Below are 26786 nucleotides of genomic sequence, written 5' to 3' on the forward strand. Positions count from 1 at the left end.
TCTGGTGTTCCATAAATGGAAGAGAGGTATTTCAGCCCCTGAATGCTGCTGTCCTGGTCAACCTGCCCGAAGGGCAGTGCCCACAGAACACCTGTGTAGGATTCCACTATTGTCCTGGGAGTTGGGGCTTAATGGGTTAGAGAAGAACACATTGTCGATGTTGACCACGGCATACCAGGGTTTGTCGCCCCTGCCCGTGATATCCTCCACCAATTTAACCACATCGAAAACGACCGGAGCAAGAGTGAGTAGGGGGGGGGGTGGGGGTGGGGGGGTGGGGAGTGAATTTGTCCAATTTACAGTATCATACACCACGTGCCATTTTTATTACAGACAGGCCAGATTGGGCTGTCTTATCACACCCCCTCATAGAGGAGGGTATCAATCACTTCCCCGATCTCCTTATAGCCCCCTGGCACCCGATCCAGGTGGGTGCAGACTACCTGGGAGGGAGGGGCAATGACAAGAGGAGTCCACCTGGCTGCCCCGACAACAATGGTTGGCGGGAGACCCTCAAATATAAACTGCCCCTTGAGTACATTCATTCCGAGAATGTGGGGGGGTTGGGGTCTCATTGTGACATCATAGCGAGAGAGTAAATATTGGGAGATTGCCATGGTTTCACTTGTCTTTCTGTATTATTGTGTAACAATAAACCCATTGATGACATCACACAGCCAGCAAACCCAGTTGCTGAGACTGCAGTCGTGTTCATTGTGAGGGTTGAACGTGGTGCGAGCGCGTGGCACAGTCTTTGCCGAATACCAGGGCTTTTTGGCCAAGTGAGGCTCACGGTGGTGACGTATTTGAATTACTACATCACACGTCACTGGAAACACCTCGCGTGTGACTTGCAGGAAAATGGGCAATGCCTTGTGCTGTCTACGAGTGGCACGAGTGGCTGGGGAAGAGGAGCAGAGTAGGAGATCCCTCACTCCTCGGAAAAGAATGACGTGCAACTGCTGCAAGAAGATCAGAGGCAGGTGGTTTCATTCCCGAGTTGCTGCGGAGGAATCGTCAGACTTCAATGTCGACCGCAGGGAAGAAAACACGCAGCAGGTACTCTCGGTCACGTGTGAACCCTTCTATGAGGCAATGTCGAAATGAACATAAGTTGTACTGTGTGCACAAGGTTCATTACTCACGTAAACATCAGACACTCATCCTATAAGGAGAGTTTGGTGTTTCGCAGCTAATTACCTCCAATTCAGTGTTGGTAAATCAGTTATGCTTTGTCTTATCTTTTTCCAAAGCATCTACAGATTGGGTGCTTCATTTATTCTGAAACTTAAACAAGGTCATCAACAAGTGAATCCTACTTGGAATTTATACATTCCTACTTAATAAATGGGTCCAGATAGTCTTATTTTTGTAAATTAAAATGAAAAACATTCTCTTTCCTTTCACAGCACAAAGGATCCCCAAGGTTTAAAGTGTAAATGATAAAACTGGAATTACTGGATATTTCAATAAGAACAGAAAAGGCTGGAAACTCCCAGCAAGTCAGGAGGTGACCAACCTGCTGACTATTTCCAACATTTTCTGTTGTTACATTTGAAGTATAATTATTTTTAATATTTCTTCTGGGAACAATTGGCTGTCAAAGGCAGGAATTAAATTCTCTTTATTGTTTTGGAGTAGGGAGAGTTTAGTGCTTTTTTTAGGAAGGAATATATGGGTTGGCACAACATCAAGGGCTGAAGGGCCTGTACTATGCTGCAGTGTTCTATGTTCTGTGTTTCTGCCATGGTGATTTAAGAGTAAATATTAACCAAGGACCCCCAGAAGAATGTGCCCTTTCCTTTGGTTTCTGCCCTGGAAGAAAGACTGATGAAAGACTGGAGTCCTGGTTTTCTAGCTGAAATCAAAACAAGAGTGTTCTTCGTAAAGATGCACCAAGAATCTGTGGTTTGCCTTTCATCAAATTCAAGTCAGAAACCTCAGCCTTGAGTGTATAGGTGTAAAATCTGAATGTCTCTGGGGATTGACCCTGTGCCATGTGTTCAGTTGCAATGCCTTCAGCAACCCTTGAACCAATGTTCATTGGGCCAATCCTGAAAGGTGTTTTGCCTTGCTTTTTCCAGATACTTTTGTTCTGTTCACTGCCATGGTTCACATGATGAAGATAATGCTTTGCAGTGGATTTGAAAATAGTCATAAAGTTTTAACTGTGACTTTTACCTTCACGACCACATGCTTGTTCTTGGTAAAATGTTTTTATTGAGTTTAACATATAAGCATACATACAGAAATCTGAAAACCACGTGACAATTCATTCCATTACGAGTAAGGACACGCGAAGAAAACAAAGTTAATGAAACTACATTCAGGATGACTTGTTAACCTCCAAAACAATTACACTCCAACTCCAATCATCCAAAATCAGATTCGCTGAAATCCTCATTTATCCAAAAGTTTACAAAAATTCAAATAAATGAAGATATCCAAAACAAATCAGGAATCTGCATTTATCTGAAATATTTTTCAGAGACAAACTAACCTCTCAGGTTGAAAAAAAAATTATTGCACGTGAAATTAGAACATCGATTGTTCTCGTTTCAGGTAACTCCCTCCCCTCTCTTTTTCTATTCCTTCTTTACCTTCCCCTATTGACTTTTCTCTCCAACTCTCCCATCAAACTGCACACCACTCACTCCCAGCAAGTGGTTGGAAGAATCCTTTGTCCTGCCGTCATCCAGGAGAGCGGCCTCTCGGCAGCAGCCGGTTGGTCACAGCCCTTTCAGATAATCGGAGTTGTAATGTAATAAGAAATAATCTATATGGTGAACCCATTTATTGAAATAAATTGTACAAAACAAAAGAATAAAAAGAAAAAGAAAACAACTCGAAAAATTAAATCTAAAAAATACATCTAATCTAATGCCTCTCTCTAATCAAGGTTACCTTGCAGACAGAGTAAAATGGGGATTTTTGTTTAAGGTATTGGAAAAATTTAAATTTGGGCCACTCTTTATTGGTTGGGTGAAGGCCTTATATAAAAATCCATTGGCTAGAGTGGTGACAAATGGACAAGTATCTTCTTCCTTTATATTATCTAGATCAACTTGACAGGGTGTCCTTTGTCACCGGCTTTATTTGCTTTGGTTATTGAACCGTTAGCGCGAATGATTAGACAAGATGGTGATATTAAAGATATTAAGGCAAATGAGGAAGAGTATAAAATGAATTTATTTGCCGATGATGCTTTGATATATTTAACAAATCCTACGCAGTCGTTAGGAAGGTTACATGCAAGGTTGGAACAGTGTGGTGCATTATCAGGATATAAGGTTAATTGGGATAAGAGTGAAATGATGCCTTTGACAAGAATGGATTATGCAAACTGCAGATATTGTTACATTTAAGCGGTTGGATAAAATTAAGTATTTTGGGATAAATGTAGATGATAATTATAATCATTTATATGAGTTGAATTATAGACTATTATAGCATAAAATTAAATTAGATTTAAATAGGAGGAAAGATTTACTGATAACTTTAATAGGGCGATGTGGCGGCGCAGTCTCCCATGGTGTATAACGCCACATGGTGGAGCAGCCATGGGAAGATGGCGCTGTCAAGGTTTTCTCCCTGCCTCAAGTCACCTGCCCAGCGCACGCCTGGGGCAGCGATTCTGATATCACAATGCACGAGGTGACTGAGCTTAGGCTGCCCTTAAGCGGGCGCGGGCTGAATTTGAATAAAAACGTCATTAATGGCTTTCAATGTGGTGGCTGAGTCTTTCTTGGTTGTGTCCATCACGACAGTGTTTTAAAATGAATGTTTTCCCCCGTATTCAGTATTTTTGTCAATCAATTACATGTGGGATTCCTAAAAGGTTTTAAGGATTTCCATGTGCTGGGAAGATCTTTATTATGAACAGGTAAATTGGCAAGAGTATCTATACAAAAATTGACTTGGAGTTTTATAATTACCACATTTTCAGGATTATTATGAAGCGGCACAATTCAAGTTTATTAATAGAATGGTTGGATCACAACAATCTTTACGTTGGGCTAAAATCCAAATGGCTCAGCTTCATGAACAAAGAATGCAACAGTTTATTTATAAATGGAATGCTCAACTTTTCCAAAATTATCCTTTACCGGTGTTAAAACATTTCATGGAAATATGGTATCGGACCAACGTTGCTATTGGTGCTGAGGGCAAAATTTCGGCTAAAACCCTTTGTATTAAAATAAGCTTTGTATAAAAATAAATCACGTATTCCTGAATATTTGGGAAAAGAAAGGTATTATCTTGGCCGAAGATTGTTATGAAGCTGGAAATTTTGTTTCATATCAGTGATAGAATGAAAAAATGGATCAGGTCCATGCTTAGTAACTTTGTTACTAGATAATTTTGGACACAGTTTGAGATTACCTCGAAGGAAGAGATTTGAATGTTCAATTATTGAAGGAGGGGAAAGGGGATTGATTACACAAATGTATGCTTTATTACAAAATAAGATGCCTAAGTCGGATATTTATAAAGTGAGAAGTAAAAGGAAGAAGGATCTGTCGGTTTTAATTTCTCAGGATGATTGGATGACATTATGTGAGGACAGTGTGACTAAGCCAGTAAACGTAAGATAAAGATTCGTTCATTATAATTTTATTCATCAACTTTACTTAACACCTGAGAAGTTGAAGAGGTATAGATTTATCTCTTTGGATATGTGTTTTCAATGTGGGGAATAGATAGGGTCTTTTTTACATTCAGTATGGTTAGGTGATCAGGTGAAACCCTTTCTGAATGGAATTATGGAATTTTTATTGGGACATATGAAGTAAATTGGAGTTTGGAAATGAAATTGGATACATTTCAAATTGCATTTATTCAGTTGGAATAGGCAGTAGCGAGAAAATGTAAAGCTATAACCTGGAAAGATTAAATTGAATTAAGTATTCAGAGATGGCACATGGACTTGCAATCATGTATTCCATTGGAAAAGATAACTTACAATTTACGCTATGCGTCTACCATTTTTGTTAATGTGCGGGTCCCTCTGTGAAATGTATGGGTCTAAATATGTCATGGTTGATTGGTGACATCAAACCCGACTATGATGGTTTGTTTCTTTAGTTTGAGGTTGTAGAGGATGGGAGGGAGCTAAGAGAGGGGGTGGGAGGGGGGTATATATGGGGGAAATTTTTGTATGTTAATATGATGTATTTTATTGTGGATTTTGAATTTGATTTTAAATAAAGTATACAAAAAGGTTACTTTGTAGACCACATGCTAATAGTTCCTTTCATTGTTGTTCAATAACATCTGATCCTTTCCTGCTTCTAAACTGTATTTCTGTGAAATCTCCACACAGCGGCTTCTCTGTGTATTTCCGGCACTACCTGATCCAATGCACTAATTGATAAAGTGGTGTCTGCAACCTATCTTAAGGAAGGCTGAGACGACCACAGATCGCTAGTGATTGTTGTTTACTTTCAAGCAAAGTTGGCTCGGCCAAGGGTTCTTCTCAGATCTCTGAATGTGCAGTGTGACAAGAGTTTTAGAGGTAGCTTGGAATGAATTACTCGAGCAGCTTCCACACACACACATTTGAAAAGCCAGAATTTTAGCAGGATTATTGCATCCTGCTTTTTGCAAAGGAGCAACAAAGTATCCACATACAGCTTGCCTAGGAGAGCATGTGGCGTTAGCAGGCAGAGTTAGAACAGCTTTGCTCTCAGAGAGGGAGGGAGTGAGAGAGAAGGAGTCAGAGAAATCTGTTCCAGAGGGACAAGCTGCCAAACTTTGGAAGGCTGCCTGGTCAAAGGAGAAGACTGTAGGTCTGAAAGATGACCTGAAAGAAAAAGGATCATCCGGAGAACCCTGAAGGGGGCAAGTTCTGTCAGAAAGACAGAATTAAGAAGAAATCAGTTGCAGATGCTCTGGAAATGGAATCTCTCTCTCTGAAAACCAGCAAGAGCCCTTCTGAGTGGTAACCATATGTCTGTTAAACACCAAAGCTTGGTGAACTTTGTTAATGCTAATGTATGAGCACTGTTGCAAGAATTGCCTGCAACCAGTGAGATTGGACTGTGATCCAAAGAACTTTTCTAATCTTCAATACACATTACACTCACCTGCACTTAGTATTTGAGGGCGGATTAAGTGGGTTAGGTAGGTTAAGTAATAAGTTAAAGTTCAATTCTGTTTTCATGTTCAAATAAAATTCTAAACTACTTTTGTTTAAATAACCCTGTGTTGTCGTGCATATCTATTGCTACTGGTTTTTGGGGTCATCTGGACTCCGTAACATTTTATGGGGGCTCATCCTTTAGGATTTGAACATTGCAGTTTCATGATTTATTAGTTGATTGGGATGTTTTTGCAGGCTATTTTTACAAGCTTACAGAAAGCTTGTGTCTGGAAAAACTGCAGCAATGGATGTTGATACATTTTTGTTACAACCATCACCTGCAGAACTGCAGAAGGTGAGAAAATAGGAAGTGATGGCTATTTCTGAGGCATTGAAAATTGTTGAAGTTAAACATTGGATGAGAAAAGTACAAACGTAGAGGATTATAATAGTGAAATATTACATGTGAAGGAAAATTTGTTGAGGAAGACTCACAAAAGGACATTCCAGAATAATAGGCATTTTCAGAGAGCTCATGTGGACCAGATTAATAAACCTGTTCATAAGGTTAGGATGGAGCAGGATAGTAGGGCTGAAATAAAGTCTGGAGAAAATGTTCAGTAAAAAGATGAAGGAAAGGTAGGAAAGGACAGAACTTCTGTATTTATATGCCATTTGTGTAAGAAAGCTGGTCGTGTGACTGTCTAGTCTTGAAACAGAAAAGGTAAAAACAGGTTTAACCAGATCCATGTATACAGAAACAGTGGAATTTAAGGAGAGCAGAGGTGCATAACCTGATCAGTAGGTCATGGATGTTTTCAAGCCTTTTGTGTCAGAGGGCTTTGTCTCAATAAAGGAGGGAGAACCACAGGTTCCAGTTAACATTCTTAGAGATACTGAGGCTGCTCAGTCATTGTTGTTAGAAACCGTTTTAACTGTGGATCAAAGGACAGACACAGAGGAGACAACTTTGATTAAAGGTGTTGGAGATGAGGTAGGGTCAATATTGCTTCACAAGGTTGTGCTAAATTCAGAATTAGTCAAAGGAACTGTTGTAGTAGGAGTTACCCATGCAAGGTGTCTCGTTTTTGCTGGGGAATGATTTGTCAGAGAATAAAGTTGGGTCAGTTTTAAGATTGACAAATTGGCCTAGTAAGGATGTGGTTAGAGAGGATGGTGAGATATATCCTGCATGTGCGGTAACTAGGTCTGTGACTAAGAAAATGATGACAGCTGAAGATGATCCAGTTGGGGGAGTCACGTGATGGAGTAGTGGCCGGTCAGGGAATTCCAGCCCTCTCCGGAAAAGTTTAAAAAAAACGCACAAAATACAAAGGTACAAGATTAAAATTTAAAACAAAGTAAAAATAAAGGTGAGAAGAAAATGGCAGCGAAGAGAGAAAAGTCGAAAACAACGGGAAGAAGAGAAGAAGAAAGAACGTCGGAAGAAGAAGGTGAAGGCCTTACCTGTCCGAGGAGGCCCGCCGCGGAGAGAGAAGCCCGCTCCCTCAGGTCAGTGGAAGTCCCGGGCTTGGGACTACAAAAATGGCTCGCAGAGCCGAGTAAAGGTGCGCAACCGCGCAAGAAAAAAAACACACTGACGGGAGGGGGAAACAGCTGCGGAGTCGATCTCCACAGCTGAGAGAGACACCTGCAGCACAGCAGCTGGTGCAGAACAGAGACAATAACGACAACAAGAAAGAAGATGGTAAAAAGAAAAGAAGGAAACAACAGATGGTCAATCCAGAAGAAGAAGAACAGAAACAAGTGGAAGAAGAAGAGAAAGGCAAGACAATGGATGTATCTTTTTTCAAAGAATATATGGAATCAGTGAAAGAATGGCAATTACAAGAATTTAATGAGATAAAAAGAAGAATTAAGAATGCAGAAGAAAAAATGAATAAAATAGAAATGGTCATATCAGAGATAGGAAAAAGAGTGGAGAATGTGGAAGAACGAGAAATAATCGTAGAAATGGAAGTAGAGGACAAAAGAGAAATTAGAAGAATCTAATAAAAAAGTTAAAGAGGCACATGAGCTGTAAGCTCAGAAGACAGATATAATGGAAAACTACATTAGAAGAAATAATATAAAGATAGTGGGCCTTAAGGAAGATGAAGAAGGCAAGAATATGAGAGAATTTATAAAAGATTGGATCCCCAGGGTCCTAGGAAGACCAGAATTACAGGAAGAAATGGAAATAGAGAGGGCACATAGAACATTAGCCCCGAAACCACAACCGCAGCAAAAACCAAGATCCATTTTAGTAAAATTTTTAAGATATACAAGAGAAAATATATTGGAGAAAGCAATGAAGAAAATAAGAGAAGACAAAAAGCCACTGGAATACAAAGGTCAAAAATTTTTTTTCTATCCAGACATAAGTTTTGATCTCCTGAAGAAGAGGAAGGAGTTCAATACAGCAAAAACGATCTTATGGAAAAAAGGATATAAATTTATGTTAAAGTACCCAGCGGTACTTAAAATAGTTATTCCAGGGCAACAAAACAGACTATTCTCGGATCCAGAGGAAGCACGAAAATTTGCAGAACAACTACAAAACAAGCAGAGAGATGAAGACATGTAATGAGAGTAAAAATGACCACGAACTATATGTATGTGTGTATATGGGTATATGTATGTATATATTATATATATATATAATATATATATATTTTATATATATATATATTAATATATATTTTATATATATATATATATATATATGTAGATGTGTATGTATGCGTGTGTATACATGAATGTATACGTATTTAGAGGAAAATATATAGAGTATAGATAAGAATTAATAAGGGAATGAAAGGGAATAGAGGGAATAAGGAGGGAATTAAAAGAGTGACCTTTGTTACATATGAAAATTGAAATCTTTTCCGGGGGGACTGGTTGGGGATGAGTTACGGTCACTGCAAAATCAGTTGACATTTGCGAGTGAATTCGCAAATCCAAATGGAGAGGGGAGATGTGTTTGCCCAACAAGAGATAAAGGGCAACTCAGGAGGGGGAGGGGAGAATGGGGTTAAAGAAGTTTTAAATAGGAGAATAAGGAAAATGTTTGATGTTTTAGAAATGTTGTCTTATAAAGTGTTCAAAACAAGAAAACAGAAATGGATAAGAAGGAAAGGTGATGATGGAGAAACGGAAAGGGAAGATAAACAAAGTTTGAAATGGCTACGTTGAACTATATGACTTTAAATATTAACGGAATACATAACCAAATCAAAAGGAAGAAACTGCTAAATTTACTGAAAAAAGAAAAAATTGATATAACATTTGTGCAAGAAACACATTTAACTGAATTGGAGCACAAGAAATTAAAGAGAGATTGGGTAGGACATGTAACAGCAGCGTCGTATAATTCAAAAGCAAGAGGAGTAGCTATATTAATCAGTAAAAATGTACCAATTAAAATAGAAGAGGAAATAATAGATCCAGCAGGGAGATATGTAATGATAAAATGTCAGATATATTTGGAGTTTTGGTATCTACTCAATGTATATTCACCTAACGAAGAAGATCAAAAGTTTATGCAAGATATTTTTTTGAAGATAGCAGATACGCAAGGGAACATATTAATAGGAGGGAATTTCAACCTTAATTTGGATTCAAATATGGATAAAACTGGGAAAAAAATTAACAGAAAGAACAAAGTAACCAAATTTATAATTAAATCGATGCAAGAAATGCAACTTTTGGATATATGGAGGAAACAACACCCAAAGGAAAAGGAATATTCATATTATTCGGGTAGACATAAAACATACTGAAGAATAGACCTATTTCTGTTATCAGCTCGTATGCAAGATAGAGTAAGAAAAACAGAATATAAAGCTAGAATATTATCGGACCATTCACCCTTGATATTGACAACAGAGTTAGAGGACATCCCTCCAAGAATGTATAGATGGAAATTAAACTCCATGCTACTTAAAAAGCAGGATTTTAGAGAATTCATTGAAAGACAAATTAAAATGTACTTTGAAATAAATACGGAATCAGTGAAAGATAAGTTTATACTATGGGATGCAATGAAAGCGTTCATTAGAGGGCAAATAATAAGTTATGTAACCAAGATGAAGAAGGACTATAATCAGGAAACAGAGCAGTTGGAAAGGGAAATAGTAAATATAGAAAAAGAATTAGCAATGAAGGAAGATACAACTAAAAGAAGAGAATTGGCAGATCAAAAAATAAAATATGAAACACTACAAACATATAAGGTGGAGAAGAATATAATGAAGACAAAAGAGAAATATTATGAACTAAGGGAAAAAACGCACAAAATTCTAGCATAGCAGTTTAAGACAGAACAAGCTAAGAAAATGGTATTGGCATCAAGGAAAAAAGACAAACAAATCACATATAATCCAACGGAGATCAATGAAAACTTTAGAGAATTCTATGAACAATTATACCAAACTAAAAACGAAGGGAAAGAAGGCAAAATAGATGAATTTTTAACTAAAATTGAACTACCAAAATCACAAATAGAGGAATAAAATAAATTAACAGAACCATTTGAAATAGTAGAAATACAAGAGATAATAAAAAAAAACTACCAAATAATAAAACACCAGGAGAGGATGAATTCCCAATAGAATTCTATAAAACATTTAAAGATTTATTAATTCCTCCCCTCCTGGAAGTAATCAACCAGATTGACAAAACACAAAGCTTACCAGATTCATGTAAAACAGCAATAATTACAGTAATACCAAAGCAAGGGAAAGATCCACTCGCACCAGCATCATATAGACCAATATCATTACTTAACACAGATTATAAGATAATAGCTAAACTATTAGCAAACAGATTAGCAGATTATGTACCTAAAATGGTAAATCTAGACCAAACTGGATTTATTAAAAAAAGACGCACAACAGACAATATTTGTAAATTTATTAACTTAATTCATGCAGTAGAAGGGAGTAAAGCGCCAACAGTAGCAGTTGCTTTAGACGCAGAGAAGGCCTTTGAAATGAAAGGGGAGGGATTAGACGAAGGGGCCCGAGAAATGAAGGCAGTGTTAGGGAGACATGAGCAGGGAAATGATGAAGCGGAATTCTGTCGATGCCCGTGTGTGTGTATAGGAGGCTGGTCTTTAGTATTTTCCATCCTTTTCGTATTGATCCAAGACTGGGCAAGACCACGTGTTGCCCATGTGCATATTCCGATGAAATGGTGTGGAATGGCCACTGTTTATAAACAGGCATCTTCCACTCAAGTGGTTTCACATCCTCCTCAATCCCAAGGGTTTGCAAATAGATGAGGGAATATGGAATTGCTGCCAGGAAAGTACAACACGTCTTCAAACTAACAGGATTTTGCAATTTGTAGGAAACAACAGAAGATCACCTACAAAAACATAAGAAGACAGTAGGTGATCTTCTGAAATGGTTGGCAGTCGAGGGTCACTATGGAGTTCATATCACCGAAGACGAATTCTACGCATTAGGTGATGGTTTCCAGATGGAGGAAGAGGACGATGCGATGGGGTCATTTGCTGAGATGGGCGAAAGACTGAATGACCACCAGCAAGGCCTGAAGGTATGAACACTTCCAGGTGTTTTGGATAAGTGTATATTCGAACAATTGTAAAAATATTTTGGATTGGACTTTTCATCAGAACCTCTGATCAGTACAGATTTGATGAAAGGCAACTGACTAAATTTCACTTAAATAATGACTAACACAATTTCCAAATAATGTTGAATTGAATTTTGACGATCTTCTCCCAATCCTATTCAAAGATCTAGCAGATCCTCTTTCTAACTCAGTCCTACTTTCTGTTCTTTGCTCTGGCCCAGTCACGCAAGTGATGAGAGATGACGGGAATATGATTAACTCACTAGTGAAGGGGCAGTGATTGACAATGGTCACATAGCCCCTTCACTAACAATCTCACCATGGCAGCTTCTTAACAAAAACTCTTCACCTCAGTAATGCTGTATTCTCAGATAATGTGGATCTTGATGTTGTAAAGGGAAGAACCTCCTCCCCTATTTTGATAACTCCAGCACCCACTCATGTGATTAACTCTTTATAACCCCTTGAATGGGCCATGCAAGCTATTCACAACCAAAAAGGGTTGAGGAAGCATACACCACCGGAATGAATTCTGGCGTAGCAACGTCACTGTTCGTCCACTCAACCAGGCCAGATCCTTGTGCAGATCTAGGGATTGGTTTGGAAAAGAGAGTGAGTAAGGCTACACCCCCTCACTACCACAATTTTCCTGTTGTTGAGGCAACTGTTGGTGACAGCAGGAGCAGAAAGACTCATCCCATGTTTCTCCAGGGGCTCCCTCAATTCTGATGTGTGGTAGCACCATTGTGCTAAATGGGATAGATTCAGAATAAATTGACAGCTGGAATCACAGTGGCCAAAAGGTACGATGGGCCTTTAACATTTGCAGCAGGAAAGTGTTACTTACCATCGTTAGTTCTCCCATTACAACCAAGACAAGTCATCACCATGGTTTAATAGGGAATGCAGATGCACATGAGGTGCCAGACTGATAATCTTACAACACTGGACAGTGGGCAGGCAATGCAGAAAAAAAAATAACATTCCAAAGACAGAATTAACCGCTGATGAAATTTGAGCTCTGTCGTCCTTCCGGCTGGGTCATGAACAGTAAACAGGAAAAGAGGGACCAAGGGTCTCCTCATTCTCAGTGGTGGTAGGCCTCAGCTTCTGAATAACAATGTTGGGGTTAAGACACTTTCTAGCATGTTCCATCAGGTTCTTCCGACACCATCACAGAAATCACTTTCACCCTATTTGATTTACTTAGGAACACCAAGTGCAGCAGACAAATAGGACCAGACTCCATCACATTCGAAGTACTGGAGAAGTTCAGTCTAGATTTTTTTGCACCTCTTGTCACAGTTGATCCACTGACATCCTTCTGACAAAGTGGCAAATTCTTCAGGTATCTGGTCCATCTACCAAAAGCAGGACAAAGCCATACTTTATTTAATCAGCTGCCCGATGGAAAGTGTGTCGCACACACTGTGACATAAAGTGGCATTGTTCACCAATAACCTGCATAATGGTACTTCAATTGGGTTTTGTCACATGACTCCAGGTCTCCTTCTCACTGTGGTCCTAACATGGACCAGCCACTTTGAGTACTGTGATAACTAAAACAGATCAGAGGCTACCTGTCAAGCAGTAGGTGGCGAACCTTTGCTCCGCACTTGACAGAATGAGCACAATTCCCAAAGGGCCCAAGGACCTCAACAGCAGAGCAAAGCAGTTGGCTTGATTAGCCCTCCATTCATTCTCTCCACTGAGGTAGTCCTGTATTCTATCAACGGAGTGAACGACATCTACTCGACTCCAAGAATATGTCCAAAGAGGAGCCTTCTGACATGGAGAGGGACATGCATTAGGTCCGTAGGAACATTACTACCTGCTGATTCCCCTCCACACTCCTCTCCCTTCTAACTGGGAAAGATATTGCCGTTCGTTCAGTTTGGGCCCTGGCAGGGACACCTGCATCTTGAAGCACTAATGTGAAAATGATAATTACCCAGAATGTTTTCACTAAAATGGGGATAGATTTTCACGTTTGTCATTCCTTAATATGCAGTGCTCAAGTCAGATTTTCATCGTTAAAAAAGAGCAAAGATCTTTAAACATTTACCAATTGATGTTATCTTCTTTTCGTAAAGCATTGCTTAACATGTATGCAAATTATTGCCCTGTGTGTGCTTGACAGCCTGGTTTGTTTTGGAATAAGGCGACTTGAATAAAGTCTTGAAAAGTCCAAAGGATGTTGAACAAAATGCTAAAGATCAATACAATAAAGTCACCGTTATGTCTCTGTGTGGGAGGCTTCTTAAATAGCAGAAGTAAAATCTCTTCTGCTATTTGAATCTTGCATCTTCTTAGAGATGCAAGATTCAAATAGCAGAAGAGATTTTACTTATTGATGCCTTCCACCATGCCAGGAAATGTTCATACTCACATAGACATGCACCCCACATTGGTGCATGACATTTACGACAGTGAGAAGGGTGTGTTATCTCGTCAGGATCATGTGAACTCTTTTGTAACTTCCTAGGAATACACCCTTCTCACTGTGGTAACCGTCGTGCACTACTGGGGGGCACCTATACATGAGTATGAGTGTGAACAGTTTCCTGAGATGGTGGAAGGCATCAGTAAGTAAACTCCCTTCTGTTATTTGAATCTTGCATCTTTAAGTTATTTAAGAATCCTCCCAGGTAACACGGAGACAGAACATGTTGGCAGTGGTCGGTCTAAGAGAACAAGAATAAAACTATAAAATTGATTGGAAGTGACTGAAATCTGAAGGGGAAGAAGAGAAAAAGTACACCTGGAAATGAATGGCTGGTGCAACAGCAGTTCACCCAGTGATGGACGGGAGGCTGAAGACATTGTTGAATCGTTGAAAACGTTTCAGCAGATGTACAATTTAGCAGTTAAAAGCTATTTTAAAAATGCAACAGCGAGGAGAAGGTTAGTTCTATACATGTCTGGACAGGGGAGCCAGGCCGTGACTTATTTAATAGCTGAGAGCTTACGGGGTGGAGAAAAATGATCCAGAGCAGATATTTGCAAAGGTTGTTTCTCACCTTGAACTCAGCTCTAATCCTAGACTTGAATGCAATGAATTTCAAGGTTTTGTGTAAGAGACTGATGAGACTGTTACTAACGTCCTTACTACACCAAAAATTAATGCTGCAAAATGCAGATGGAAGGATATAGAGGAAAGATTAGCTGATCCACTAATATTCCCATCCTGAAGTGCAAAAGTCTCTTATAGGGAAGGATAGCTTGAAACTGGCCAAAGATATAGAAACAGGCAGAGTCTTCGAATCCACGAGGACGCAAATGAAATCCCTATCAATGCAGACCCACCCACAGCAAAGAGAAGGAAGGGTTGATGCTATAAAAAATACAATCAGAAAAGTGCCACCCCCAGGACCTGTAGGAAGGGCAGCGGACAACACCCCTCCGTGACCAAAATGATTGCCCCGCACACGGTTCTGAATGTGGAGCCTACGGCATAGCAAACCACTGGGCGAAGATGTGCAAGTCTGGCGTGAAGGAAACAGTGATACCAGTGAAGAAAAAAGACAAGAAGATCCACCATCTCTTAAAAATGTTGACACACTCATATACATAGACATCCACCCCACAGTTACTTCAGTGAGAAGGGTGCATTCTTACACAGTTACAAACTAGTTCACATTCTCCTGACTAGATCACAGTCACCTCTCGTTAGATTTCACGTGTTCTCTTTTACGTCATGAAAGAATATTAAATCCCTGAATTGAAAGTTAAGGATGAGATCATTCAAATGACAAAAGTTTAATGTGCTTAAGTTTAAATAAAAGTACGTCTGTTTGACAGGGAAGGGACTGTGTACAAATACTGAAGGAGAGGATTTATTTTCTTGTCAGTCAAATTAAATATGTAATATATTCTACTCCATCTCAGCAGGATTCATCCTTTGACACAAGCAAAGAATTGTAGATCAAGGTAGTTGATTAAACCTCCGAAAGCATAAAACCATTTAGATTTCTGGACTTGAAGTACGTTTCCTGTGTGTATTTAAGGGTGTTTTGGTACCCTGATTTTTAATAAATTGGGAAACCTGAATATTTTATTTCAATTGCAAATGCAATAAATAGAAACCTTACCTCCCCCAAGACAACTTGGAGCAATAAAAATGAACCTAGGATTGTTTCTTTTCTAGGAACATCGCCAAAAGTTGTCCCAGAAAGAGCAAGAGTTGGTTTTGGCCATAGAGGCAGCTCAGACTTTCCTGGAACAAAATGTCCAGGACCCTTTGCGAGACGAGGAAGTTGCACTGCAGGAGAACTTGAATGTCTTGATGGAGGAGTACGAATCCGCTTTATCAAGTGCAGATTCTCAATTAAACGTGATTGAGGATCTGCATCTAGAACTGCAGAAGTTCCGAAAAGGTGAGGGAAAGTATTCATTTATTTTCCAGATTACTATAAAATACTATTTACTGAGAGTTAAAAAGAATTCTAAGTAAGACAACTGAAAGCTACATGTGGTTTGGAATAACCCCAACTTGTAATTATTACAGGATCCTGTCAATGTGTCAAAGTCTATATAATCTGGTATTATTTGATCATTTTGATTATTTCACCATTATATTCCTTTAAACAGATCATGATGAATTTGAAACATTAATGATTCATTCAGAAAAGGAACTACGAAAAATAAAAGCTGAGGAATTTGACTCCACGTCATTGACATTCAAACTTAAGAAGCAGAAATTCCTCTTCAATGATCTTCAGTTTCTCAAAGGGGATCTAAGATACCTCAGACGATCTTGGAAAAGTCTCTTCGATGCTGCCTTTCTCTTTGAAATCAGGAATGCAATTGAAAGCTACAAGATCCCAATTGATCCTGATGCCATAAGCCAACGTGTGGAGGAGACGGTTGAAAGCGCCGATGCTCGCTTCAACGCACTTCGATCAGAAGTATGACATATCTCCTTTTTTTTGACTAATAGCATTTAAACTCCAATTTTACTTTAGATCAGTAACATGAGAGCATTTTGATAGACTGAGCAACTTATGTAAGTTTTAGTCTTATAAGAGTGGCTCTAGAAAAGGTTTGCGGCTGTGATTAATAATACCCATGAAGAACAGGAACAATGATCAAATCTTTCCAGTATTGTGGAGCTCTCTTGGTGGCCAAACTCACTCGAGTTGGACAGAGACCACTGCAGAAAATAAGTCATGAACTCATTTCTTTTTAATAAAATCAAATGTCGAACAGATCATAATTGGTGAAGATTTTCCAGACTGGCCTCCCACGTGCATTTGTCACTGAACACGGTGTAATGTGTCCAATCCATAAAGGTCACCTCGCTGGCTCAGTATGTCCTAAACCCAAGGGTTAGGCTTGAATGGCATAACATAAATGCAGAGTGTTCGGCTGGAACAAGCCCAGCCCCAAAAGAATTTCTGTCTAATCTTCACTGACACACTAAATTTGTGAAGGTTTTCAATGCTTCTGATATATTCCTGACCATCAGTTTATTTTGAAAGCAAACTCAAAATATTAATTAAAAGATTTATTGACATAACAAGAAAATGGAACAGTACGGCAGGGTAACAGGCATTTCACCTTTGGTGAGGAGTTAACATTGCCTTTTTGTCTGTGACCCTCAAAAAACTTGATGCAGGGAACAAAAAAATGATAGTTGGCATAAGTAATGGACCAGTAATGTATCGCTTGACCCATTTTGGATCGATTGGACACTCGATATTTGATCGCATCACAAAATCGTACATTTTAAAAATCCACATACTCATTCATTTCTTTCACTCTATAGTGCATTGGACTTGGAATCCGTCTTAGCACCAAGGTATTTGAACAATGGCAAGAGAAGGCAGATGAGCTGCGTTTGTGGCTAGAGAGAGTAGAAAGAGAAAGACGAATGGTTCAGCTGGAGGCCATCCCTAATCCAGAAATCTTGCAGCAAGAACTTGAAAATATCATGGTAAATTAAAGTTGTTATTTCATAAATCACTGTGTAATGTTGCTTATTCTAATTTACGAGTAGAATGATGAATGCTTTGAAATAATGATAATGTGCACATCCAATAACAGTGGTTAAGGCCACATGGGAGGTTGTAAGTTTGGCACCTGAAATAGGAAGTTGAGCTCCATTCATTCCAACTTGATCAGGTTTTAATGGGAGCCTGATGAAGATCCAACAGCCAATTTGCTTCCAGATGGTGGGGGCGAGATTGGAAACTGTAACAAAGAAGCCAAACAGTTCTGCTCTCATTGTGTGTCTATTTTCAGTATGGGTTTCCTCAGACCTTATCCATGTTTAATGGGGGCCTAAGAAAATGGTGGCAGAATTTTGGACGACCTCCAAGATTATAACAGCAGAGCAAAAAATCTCAGCAAATCATTAATGGGATCATCAGGTGAAGAGACGATAACTCCATAGATGGGGGTTTCAGGAACAGGTTAAGGGGGGTGGGAGGAAAGTGGTGATTTGGAGCACATTTGGAGGTAAGATTTGTTTGCAAAGTGGCAGAGATTGATTTATTCCAAAGAAGTATTCGAACCATAGAACCTTACAATATTACAGAACAGAAACAGGCCCATTTGGCCCTTCTTGTCTGTTCCGAACCCTTTTTCTGCCGAGGCCCTCTGACGCACCTAGTCCATAGCCCTCCATACCTCTCCCATCCATGTACCAGTCCAAATTCTTTTCAAATTAAAAATTGAGCCCACAGTCACCACTTCAACGGACAGCTTGTTCCACTCTCCCACCTCTTCACTCTGTGTGAAGACGTTCTCCCTCATGTTCCCCCTAAATTTATCCCCTTCACCCTTACCCCATGTCCTCTGGTTTGTATTTCACTTGCTCTCAGTGGAACAAGCCTACCTATATTTACTCTGTCCTCCACATCATTTTAAATCTCTCTCTCAATTCTTCCCTCATTCTACACTCCAGGGAATAAAATCATAACCTGTTTAACCTTTTCCTACAACTCTGCTCCTGACGTCCAGGCCACATCCAAGTCAATCTCTGCACAATTGCCATCCTTCCTGCAGTTAGGTGATCCAAACGGCACACAATAATCCAAATTGGGTCTCACCAATGAAAATTATACTTTATCCTTTGATTCATCAAGGTCAATGTGCCAAAAGTTCTCTTTGCAACCCTATCCACATGTGACACCATTTTCAGAGAATGAGGTGTCTGTATTCCCAGATCCCTCTGTTCTATCGTACTCCTCACTGCCCGACTGGTTACCATGTATGTCCTTTCTTGGCTTGTCCTTCCAAAATGCAACACCTCACACTCATCTGCATTAAATTCCATTTGTCAGCCCATGTTTCCAGCTGGTCCTGATCCCTCTTCAAGCTTTGAAAACCTTCTTTAGTGTCCACAACACCTGCAAGCTTACTCATCCAATTTACCCCATTATCATCCACATAGCCTTCCTGGTTTCTTTCTTGAGGTTTTTTCTTGCATTTTCTATACTCTTCAAGCACCTCATTTGCTCTGTGATGTCTATACCTGCTGCACACCTCTCTTCTTCCAAACCAGATTCCTAAGCCTGCTAATCTTGACAGGAACATGAAAAGTCTGTACTCTCCAAATTTCACCTTTGTAGGTCTTCCACTCACCCCGCACATACTTTTCCAGGTCAACACCTTCTCATTCCTTTCTAATTTCCTCAAATTGGCCTTTCTCCAATTTAAAATCTCAACCCGAGTCCCAGACCTATCCTTCTCTATCATTAACGAAACTAATGGCATCATGTTGACTGGAGTTGATGTTTGAGGAATTGGAATTTGCATCAGAAAGACAAATCAGAAAGTTTTGCTTTATTGAGGTGGAGGGCATTTCTGGTCTTGCAGTCAGAGAAAAATCGGACCATTTATTGCAATAATGGCCTGGGATTGATGGTCATGGAGAAAAGCTGTGGGCCATTAAGTGCTCGAGAGAATAGGAGTTGCAAACGGGTCGGATTGCTGAGGGAGAACACATATTTACCTTTGAAGGATGATGGATTGGGGAGAGGGGTCATCTGGAGTAAAAGTAGACAGGCAGAAAAACGATAATGCAGAATAACCCTCTGCAGCCAAATCTATGTCCATTAGTGGTGAAAAGCCAAATGAGTTCTTCAGCATTATTTTATCAATGCTGATGTAAATCTAAGTATCAGAACATTTTTAAATATTTTCTTGTGACCTTGATGGTTTGCAAGGGGACTTCAGGGCCGGTCAAGAGATGTAGACAAGATAAAGATGATGAGCTCAACAGCATCAGAAGATGCTCAAACATCAGGCATATTAAATACCTCGAAGCATTAATGAGTAATGAGTAATGATCAATAGAAAGTTTGATCTGGTTGTTTGAGAAAATTCCAATATCCTGTGGTTATTGGGTCCTTGAAAATGTTCGCCTCCTCACCCCAAAGCAGGCCAGAGAGTTGTTGGTATTTATGATAATTTATAGAATCGCCTTCACAGGCTGTTTATCTCCTTGACCCAAAGACAATATCGAAATTAACCAAGGCATCGGCAAATCTAAGATATACAGAAATAAATATTAATTTTATTGTGAATGAGTCATTGTGTCATTTTGAAATCACAGGTTCTTCAGGGAGAAATTTCTGAACATGAAGATGGTGTCGAAAAGTTACAGGAGGCAGCAAAGTGCCTGCTGAATTTGAGCAATGACGTTGTTCCAAATATAGTCCAGCTTCGAAAGACCACAGGTACCATTTCAACATTTGATGTTTAGATCAAAAGGTGGTTCTCTAATTCCAACAAATACAAGTGATGCTTCCAGCTGGTAAATTAGACATTTTCAAATTGTGCAAATTACCAGTGGGGACCCACCAACCTCTTTGAACCATTCTAAAATATTTCTTGCAATTGATTGGATTTCAAATGTTGAATCATCTTTACCTAGCACGTCATAAATAGGCTATCATTTCATAAACAGCTCTGAAAATGACCATTTACTAAAGAACTGTGCACACTTCAATGTTTGAATAAAATGCAGTATTTAAGAAAGTTCAATCGAACTTTCTCCACTGAATTGTGGTCAGTGATTCAGACTCGTAGGCCAGAATCGCAATAGTATTGCAAAATGTGTGTTTATTGAATGAAATTTCTGCTCGAGTGGTGCATCTTAGAAGTGTTGGGTCTTATAAAATTGTTGCATTAAAGGTACTGAATTGAGAACCATATTTGGAGCGTTGGAAATGAAAATGGCGGCAAATGGGAATTCTTGCAGTGAATTCGTTGAAAGTGATGCTCTGCGATTATTTAATAAAGCAGCCAGGCTCCAGTCATGCATACTTGTCCGTGGCTCATCAATTAAAGAGAAGATTGAATGATTGGAAACCAGACAACTTCCAATCATAGAAACAAGACTGGAAATAGGAAACATATGTTAAAATATGCCAGCAAGGCGGTGAAGTCACGAGCTCCATCGAAATGTTAATGTTGCTTTTCTTTTTTCCAGATGCTCTATCAGCTCATTTATTTTTATACATTTTTGTTTCCTTTCCTAAACCTCAGAAATTCTATATTTTCCGTTTGTCTTGTTGATCAGTTATTAATAGAAATAGAGGGTATGTAGAAATGGTAGAAGGTTAAGCAGCGGCCATTTACCAAGTGTGAACATCTGGCAAACATGCAGCCAAGGAAGTGTTTAGGGCTGTGATGTCTCAAAGACCCCCCAATGAGAGGGGATTTCTCATGCTGTGCTGGGAGGGCACTGAAGATCCATGCATCTGAGCACCTGAAGGGCGGGATACAGTTCTGGTGAGAACGGTTGCAGCTGCTCTCAGAGTCTTCTCTATTCAGCAGGGTATTCTTTGTTGTTCCTGCTCCTCCCCGGCCCCAGCTCCCCCCCACTTCACCTGCTCCTCTCGATGAGTAAAAGGCCTTGAAGTCAACATGTTTTCAACAGAGTTGCACAACTGTCCCTCTCTTTCTCTCTCCATTTTCTTTTGCAAATGTCCCTTCCTTTTCACTGTTCTTCATTTCACTTGTCTGCTATTTCACGCTGATTCCCTCCAAACTTTTTTCATTCCTTGCTCACCTTTTCTCTCGTCATCTTCTGTTCTGCATTGCTTTAAATATTACTAAACCCACAGTTCTCTCTCCAAAACAAAAAAATGTGTTTCTTGGGAAGAAAACACCGGAAACATGGTAAATCTTTGAAGACATTTTTAAATGTATGTGTAACAGAACCTTGTGTTCATTTTAGCTACCATCGAACAGAGATTCCAGTGTTTGCGTCAGGAAACATCAGAGCAGAAGAGGACGTTGGAACGGACAAATGTCCAAGTGGAAGATCTTGAAGGTTTACTTTTACCTGGCACTTCTCACCACTGCGATTTTGGAAATGTTTTATTTCTGGATTGATGAAGCAGGGTCGTTGACCTAGTTGAGAAACATTGCTATTTTGCACACATAACTGGTCCCTAATAGCAATGCAGGAATGACCTAATGATGTTGATTGCAAGATAAATCTTGGCTGAGACAATTACAGTCCAGATACAGGACATCTCGGCCCCTCGAGTCCACACCGATTTAAGTGGGCTCCTCTAGCCCCACTTACCCACTCCCTGTCTATAACCCTCCAATCCCCTCATATCCATGCAGCTATCCAACTTGTTCTGAAATGACACAGGAAGTTACATCCCAGACCCTGGCACCAATCTGTTTCCTTAATCGTATCCACAGAATCCCCAATTTGTCATCCTGACCATCGAATCCCCTATAACTATTACCCTCCTCTTCCTTTCCCTACCCTTTTGGGCAACAGAGGTTGACCTTGTGCCAGAGATACAGCCACTGATTCCTTCCCCAGCCTGAATGCTCCTCAAGGAGGTGTACCATTTGTTGAGTGCTTCAGTCACAGGTGCCCCCTCCTGTATCTGTCTCTTCCCTTTCCCCTCTCCTAACTGGAACCCACTGATCCTCCTCCTGTGGCCCTGTTGAGACCACCTGGCTATAGCTCCTATCTATGATGGCCTCACTCTCACTGACCAGGTCGAGGTCATTGAGCTGCAGCTCCAATTCCCTAACACGGTCCCTGAGATGCTGCAGCTCAGTACACCTAGTGCAATCGTGGATGTCCAGGAGGTCGAAGACTCCAGGACCTTTCACATCTGACACTGAAAAGAGCAAACTGCTCTCACACTCAACCCTTCTCTCTTCCCCCTCACCTTAGAAAGATAAAATAACAAAAAAATATAGTCTTACCTTAATCTAGATACACTCGACCTCAGCCTCTACTCGCTGAACCCTCTCAAGCCAAAGCCTCGAAACCCCACTCTTTCACCAGGCCACTACTCACTGGGCCACTCCTCGCTGGCCTCTCCTTTGCGTTTCCCTCCTTTTATCGGCCTTGACCAATTAAACCTGTCACTCTCAACTCGCTCCACCTCCGAACACTGCCCAAACTCTGGTCTCCGCCTCCTCCGACTCACTGCTCGAACCGACTAGGCCCGAGGCCGGGTAAAGAACAGAATTTATTGTACGATAGAATCTTGTATGTTCTTTAAAAACCATATAGGATGTGGTTTAAGGTCTCATCCAAAGCAATTGCATCCACTCATGCAATTTGATTTCACTACTTCCCCAATGTGCCATTTAGAAATGCACAGAATGACGTGGATGTTGCTTCTCTTCACCATCTGAAACAAGTAAATGGGTTCTTACTATTAAAGCTTCTGCCTCGCATGTTCGAAGTTTGAAAAAGATCAAAGCTGGTGCATAGTTTCATGCATCCACAAGTGTATAAAAAATGGGTTGTGGCAAATCATCGGCAATTATCCATGCCTGCTGCATCCAGGTATATTTGAAGATTGGAGCACGACTGCAACGCCATGTCAACTGTGGCGGATTAACTACCACTCCAGGCTGAGCTTTAGTAAAGCCCCCCTAACCTTGCCTCCCTGCCCCACTCTTTGCTGAATCGAATAAAGTGACATTAAGTTACTTTAAATAACATATTAGGGGTCTCCAAAGTGGTCGATATCGACCCTTGGTGAAGGGGTGGGGGGGTGGGTTGGAGAGGCAGCAGCGTGACCCAGATGTGTGGGGGGGGGGGTGAGACAGCAGCACCACTCACGTGGGCAAGGAGGGAGATAGACGGCAGCGCGACTCGGGTGGATTGGAGAATGGTAAATAGAGTCCCCTTGTTTAAAAAAGGTAATAGGGAGAATCTTGGGAATTAGGGTTAGTCTTACATTATTGGTGAGTAAACTAATGGAAGGGATTCTTAAGGATGGGATCTATGAAGATCTGGAGAAATACACTCTACTCAAGGATAGTCAGCATGTCTTTGTGAAGGCAAGCTTGGGCCTCACAAATCTAACTCAGTCTTTGGAGGAGGTTACAAAAGAAATTAATGAGGGTACGGTGATAGATGAGGTCTACGAGGATTTTAGCAAGGCGTCTGAGAAGGTCGGTCACAGGAGACTCCTTCGGAAAGTCCTGAGTCATGGGATGAGCGAAAAATTACCTGCATGAAATAAAAGCTGTCATGTCGGAAGAAAGCAGAGTGTCGTAGTGGAATGAAAGTATTCTGCCTGGAGGTTGGTGCCGCAGGGATCTGTTCTGCGACCCCTGCTCTTTGTGATTTTCATGTCACCTGGATGAAGAGGCGGATGGATAGGTCAGTAAGTTTGCGGATGTCACGGAGGTTGGTTTGGAGGAGTTGTGGATGGAGATGAAGGCTGTTAAAGGTTACAAAATGATGAAGGTGGGATGCAGAGTTAGGCAGAAAAGTGGTGGATGGATTTCAATCCAGATAACTGAGAGTTGATGCATTTTGGAAGGACAAAGCAGAAGGCTGAGTCCAGAGTTAATGGTCAGTTACTTAAGAGTGTGGATGAACAGAGGAACCTTGGGTTGCAAATCTACACATTTCTCAAGGTTGCCGCACAGTTTGATAGGAGAGTGAAGAAGGATTATGGTGTGCTGAGATTCCTTCATAGGTGGTTTGAATTCAGGAGTAGAGTTGTCATGTTGCAAATCTATAAATCTTTGGTATGACTCACTTAGAATATTATGTTCAGTTCTGGTCACCTCATTATAGGAAGGAGAGGGGACAGAGGAGATTTACCAGGATGCTGCCTGGATTGGGAAACAATTCTCATGAGGCAAGGTTCGCAGAGCTGGAGTGTAGAAGGATTAGAGGAGACGTGATAGAGGTCTACAAGATCTTCGACATCCTTCCGTGAATTCAGGGACCAGAACACTACGTAATATTCCAAATGCGGCGAACCAAAATTTTATACAGCTGTAACTTGACTCACCAACTTTTACACTCAGTGCCCCAAATCATGAAGTCCAGCAGGCTGGATGTTTTTTTACCATCCTCTCCACCATGTTGTCTCTTTCAGGGTGCAGAGAGCGTTCAGCTCAAAATCCTTCTCTCCATCAATGCTAGAAAGGATATATTGTAGACTTTCCCTTGCATTTGACCTCCCCCCCTCCCAAATCCAGCACCTCACTCAGGGGAGGGAGAGGGGAAGAGGAGGGAGAGGGGAAGGAGAGGGAGAGGAAAAGAGAGGGAGGGAGTGTTGTCGAGGAAGGGGGAGGGATATAGTGAGAGGGTGAAGGGAAGAGGAAAAAGAGAGAGAGTGTGGAAGGAGAGGGAGGGAGAGTTGTCAAGGAAGGCGGTGGGATAGAGGGAGAGAGGGTGAGTGGAAGAGGAGGAGAGGGAAAGGGGAAGGAGAGAGGAAGAAATGTCGAGGAAGGGGGGAAGGATACAGGGAGAGTTTGAGGAGAAGGAGAGGAAGTGGAGAAGGAGAGGGAGAGAAAAGGATAGGGAGGAAGAGTTGTAAAGGAAGGGGGAGGAATATAGGGAGAGGGTGAGGGGCATAAGAGAGGGGAAGGAGAGAGAGAAGAATGGAGTGGGAGGTAGACTTGTCGAAGAAGGGGGTGGGTTAGAGGGGAAGAGGAGAGGGAGAGGCAGGGAGAGTTGTCAAAGAAGGGAAGGGATAGGGGAAGTGGAAGAGGAGAAGTCGATGGATAGGGGAAAGAGAGGAAGAGGAAAGAAGAGGGAGGGAGAGTTGTCGAGGAAGGGTAAGGAATATAGGGAGAGGGTGAGGGGAAGGAGAAGGAGAAGGGAAAGAGGATGAGGGATAGTTGTCAAGGAAGGCAGAGGGTTATAGGGAGATTGTGAGGGGAAGGGAAGGAGAGGGAGGGAGGGAGAGTTATTGAGGAAGGGGGAGGGATATAGGGAGAGAGTGGGGGAGGAGAAGAAGATGGAAAGTGGAAGGAATGGGAGAGGGAGGGAGAGTTGTCGAGGAAGGGGAGGGATAGTGGGAGGGTGAGAAGAAAGAGAGGGAGAGAGGAAGGAGATGGAGAGGGAGGGAGACTTGTCGAGGAATGGGGAAGGATATAGGGAAGAGTGAGGGTAAGAGGAGAAGGAGAGCGATAAGAGATGGAGAGGGAGAGGAAAGGAGAGAGGGAGAGTTGGTGAGGAAGGGGGAGCGATATAGGCTGAGGGTGAGGGGAAGAGGAGGAGAGGGAAAGGAGAGGGAGAGGAAAGGAGAGTGAGGGAGAGTTTTCGAGGAAGGGGGAGTAATGGGGTGAGGGTGAGGAGGGGAAGGTGAGGGAGGGGAAGGAGGGGGAAAGGGAGAGGGAGGGAGAGTTGTTGAGGAAGGGATAGGGATTTTGGGAGAGGGTGAGGGGAAGAGGAGGAGAGGGAGAGGAAAGGAGAGGAGAGTTTTTGAGGAATGGGAGGGATATAGGGAGAGAGTGAGGGCAGGAGAAGGAGAGGGAGAGGGGAAGGAGAGGGAGAGGGGAAAGAGGAGGAAAGGGAGGGAAATTTTTTGAGGGGAGGGATTTTGGGAGAGGGTGAGGGGGAGAGGGAGAGGAAAGTAGAGGGAGGGAGAGTTGTCGAGGAAAGGGGAGTGATAGAGGGAGAGGGTGAGGGGAAAAGGAGAGGGAGAGGAAAGGAGAGTTTTTGAGGATGGGGAGGGATATTCGTAGAGAGTGAGAGTTAGAGGGGAAGGAGAGGGAGGGAGAGGGAGGAAGAGTTGTCGACGAAGGGGGAGGGATAGAGGGATAGGGGATTAATGGGTTTCTATTGTCTCTGAATCTTTACGAAAAAGTGAAGATGATTTTGAGCTGAAGACCATTGGTCGTCTTCGCGTGATCT

General features: G+C 41.2%; 1 protein-coding gene across 4 annotated transcripts in view; it reads left to right on the forward strand.

Annotated features, from left to right (window-relative positions):
- Nucleotides 1-692: 692 nt before the first annotated feature.
- LOC138750550 (microtubule-actin cross-linking factor 1-like) overlaps nt 693-26786 on the forward strand; it is a 30168-nt gene continuing 4074 nt past the window's right edge. The window contains exons 1-7 of one of the 4 annotated variants that reach the window (XM_069912644.1): nt 693-1059; nt 11435-11644; nt 15831-16059; nt 16274-16590; nt 17451-17618; nt 20244-20367; nt 21873-21968. In XM_069912644.1, the coding sequence (XP_069768745.1) occupies nt 862-1059; nt 11435-11644; nt 15831-16059; nt 16274-16590; nt 17451-17618; nt 20244-20367; nt 21873-21968 (1342 nt within the window). In that variant the 5' untranslated portion in view covers nt 693-861. Of the gene's footprint in view, nt 1060-4326; nt 4587-5867; nt 5942-11434; nt 11645-15830; nt 16060-16273; nt 16591-17450; nt 17619-20243; nt 20368-21872; nt 21969-26786 lie in introns of those variants that run through there. The other 3 variants (XM_069912645.1, XM_069912647.1, XM_069912646.1) reach the window with 3 other exon arrangements.

The sequence above is a fragment of the Narcine bancroftii genome, unplaced genomic scaffold (assembly GCF_036971445.1).
Source record: "Narcine bancroftii isolate sNarBan1 unplaced genomic scaffold, sNarBan1.hap1 Scaffold_165, whole genome shotgun sequence".
NCBI classification, from domain to species: Eukaryota; Metazoa; Chordata; class Chondrichthyes; order Torpediniformes; family Narcinidae; genus Narcine; species Narcine bancroftii.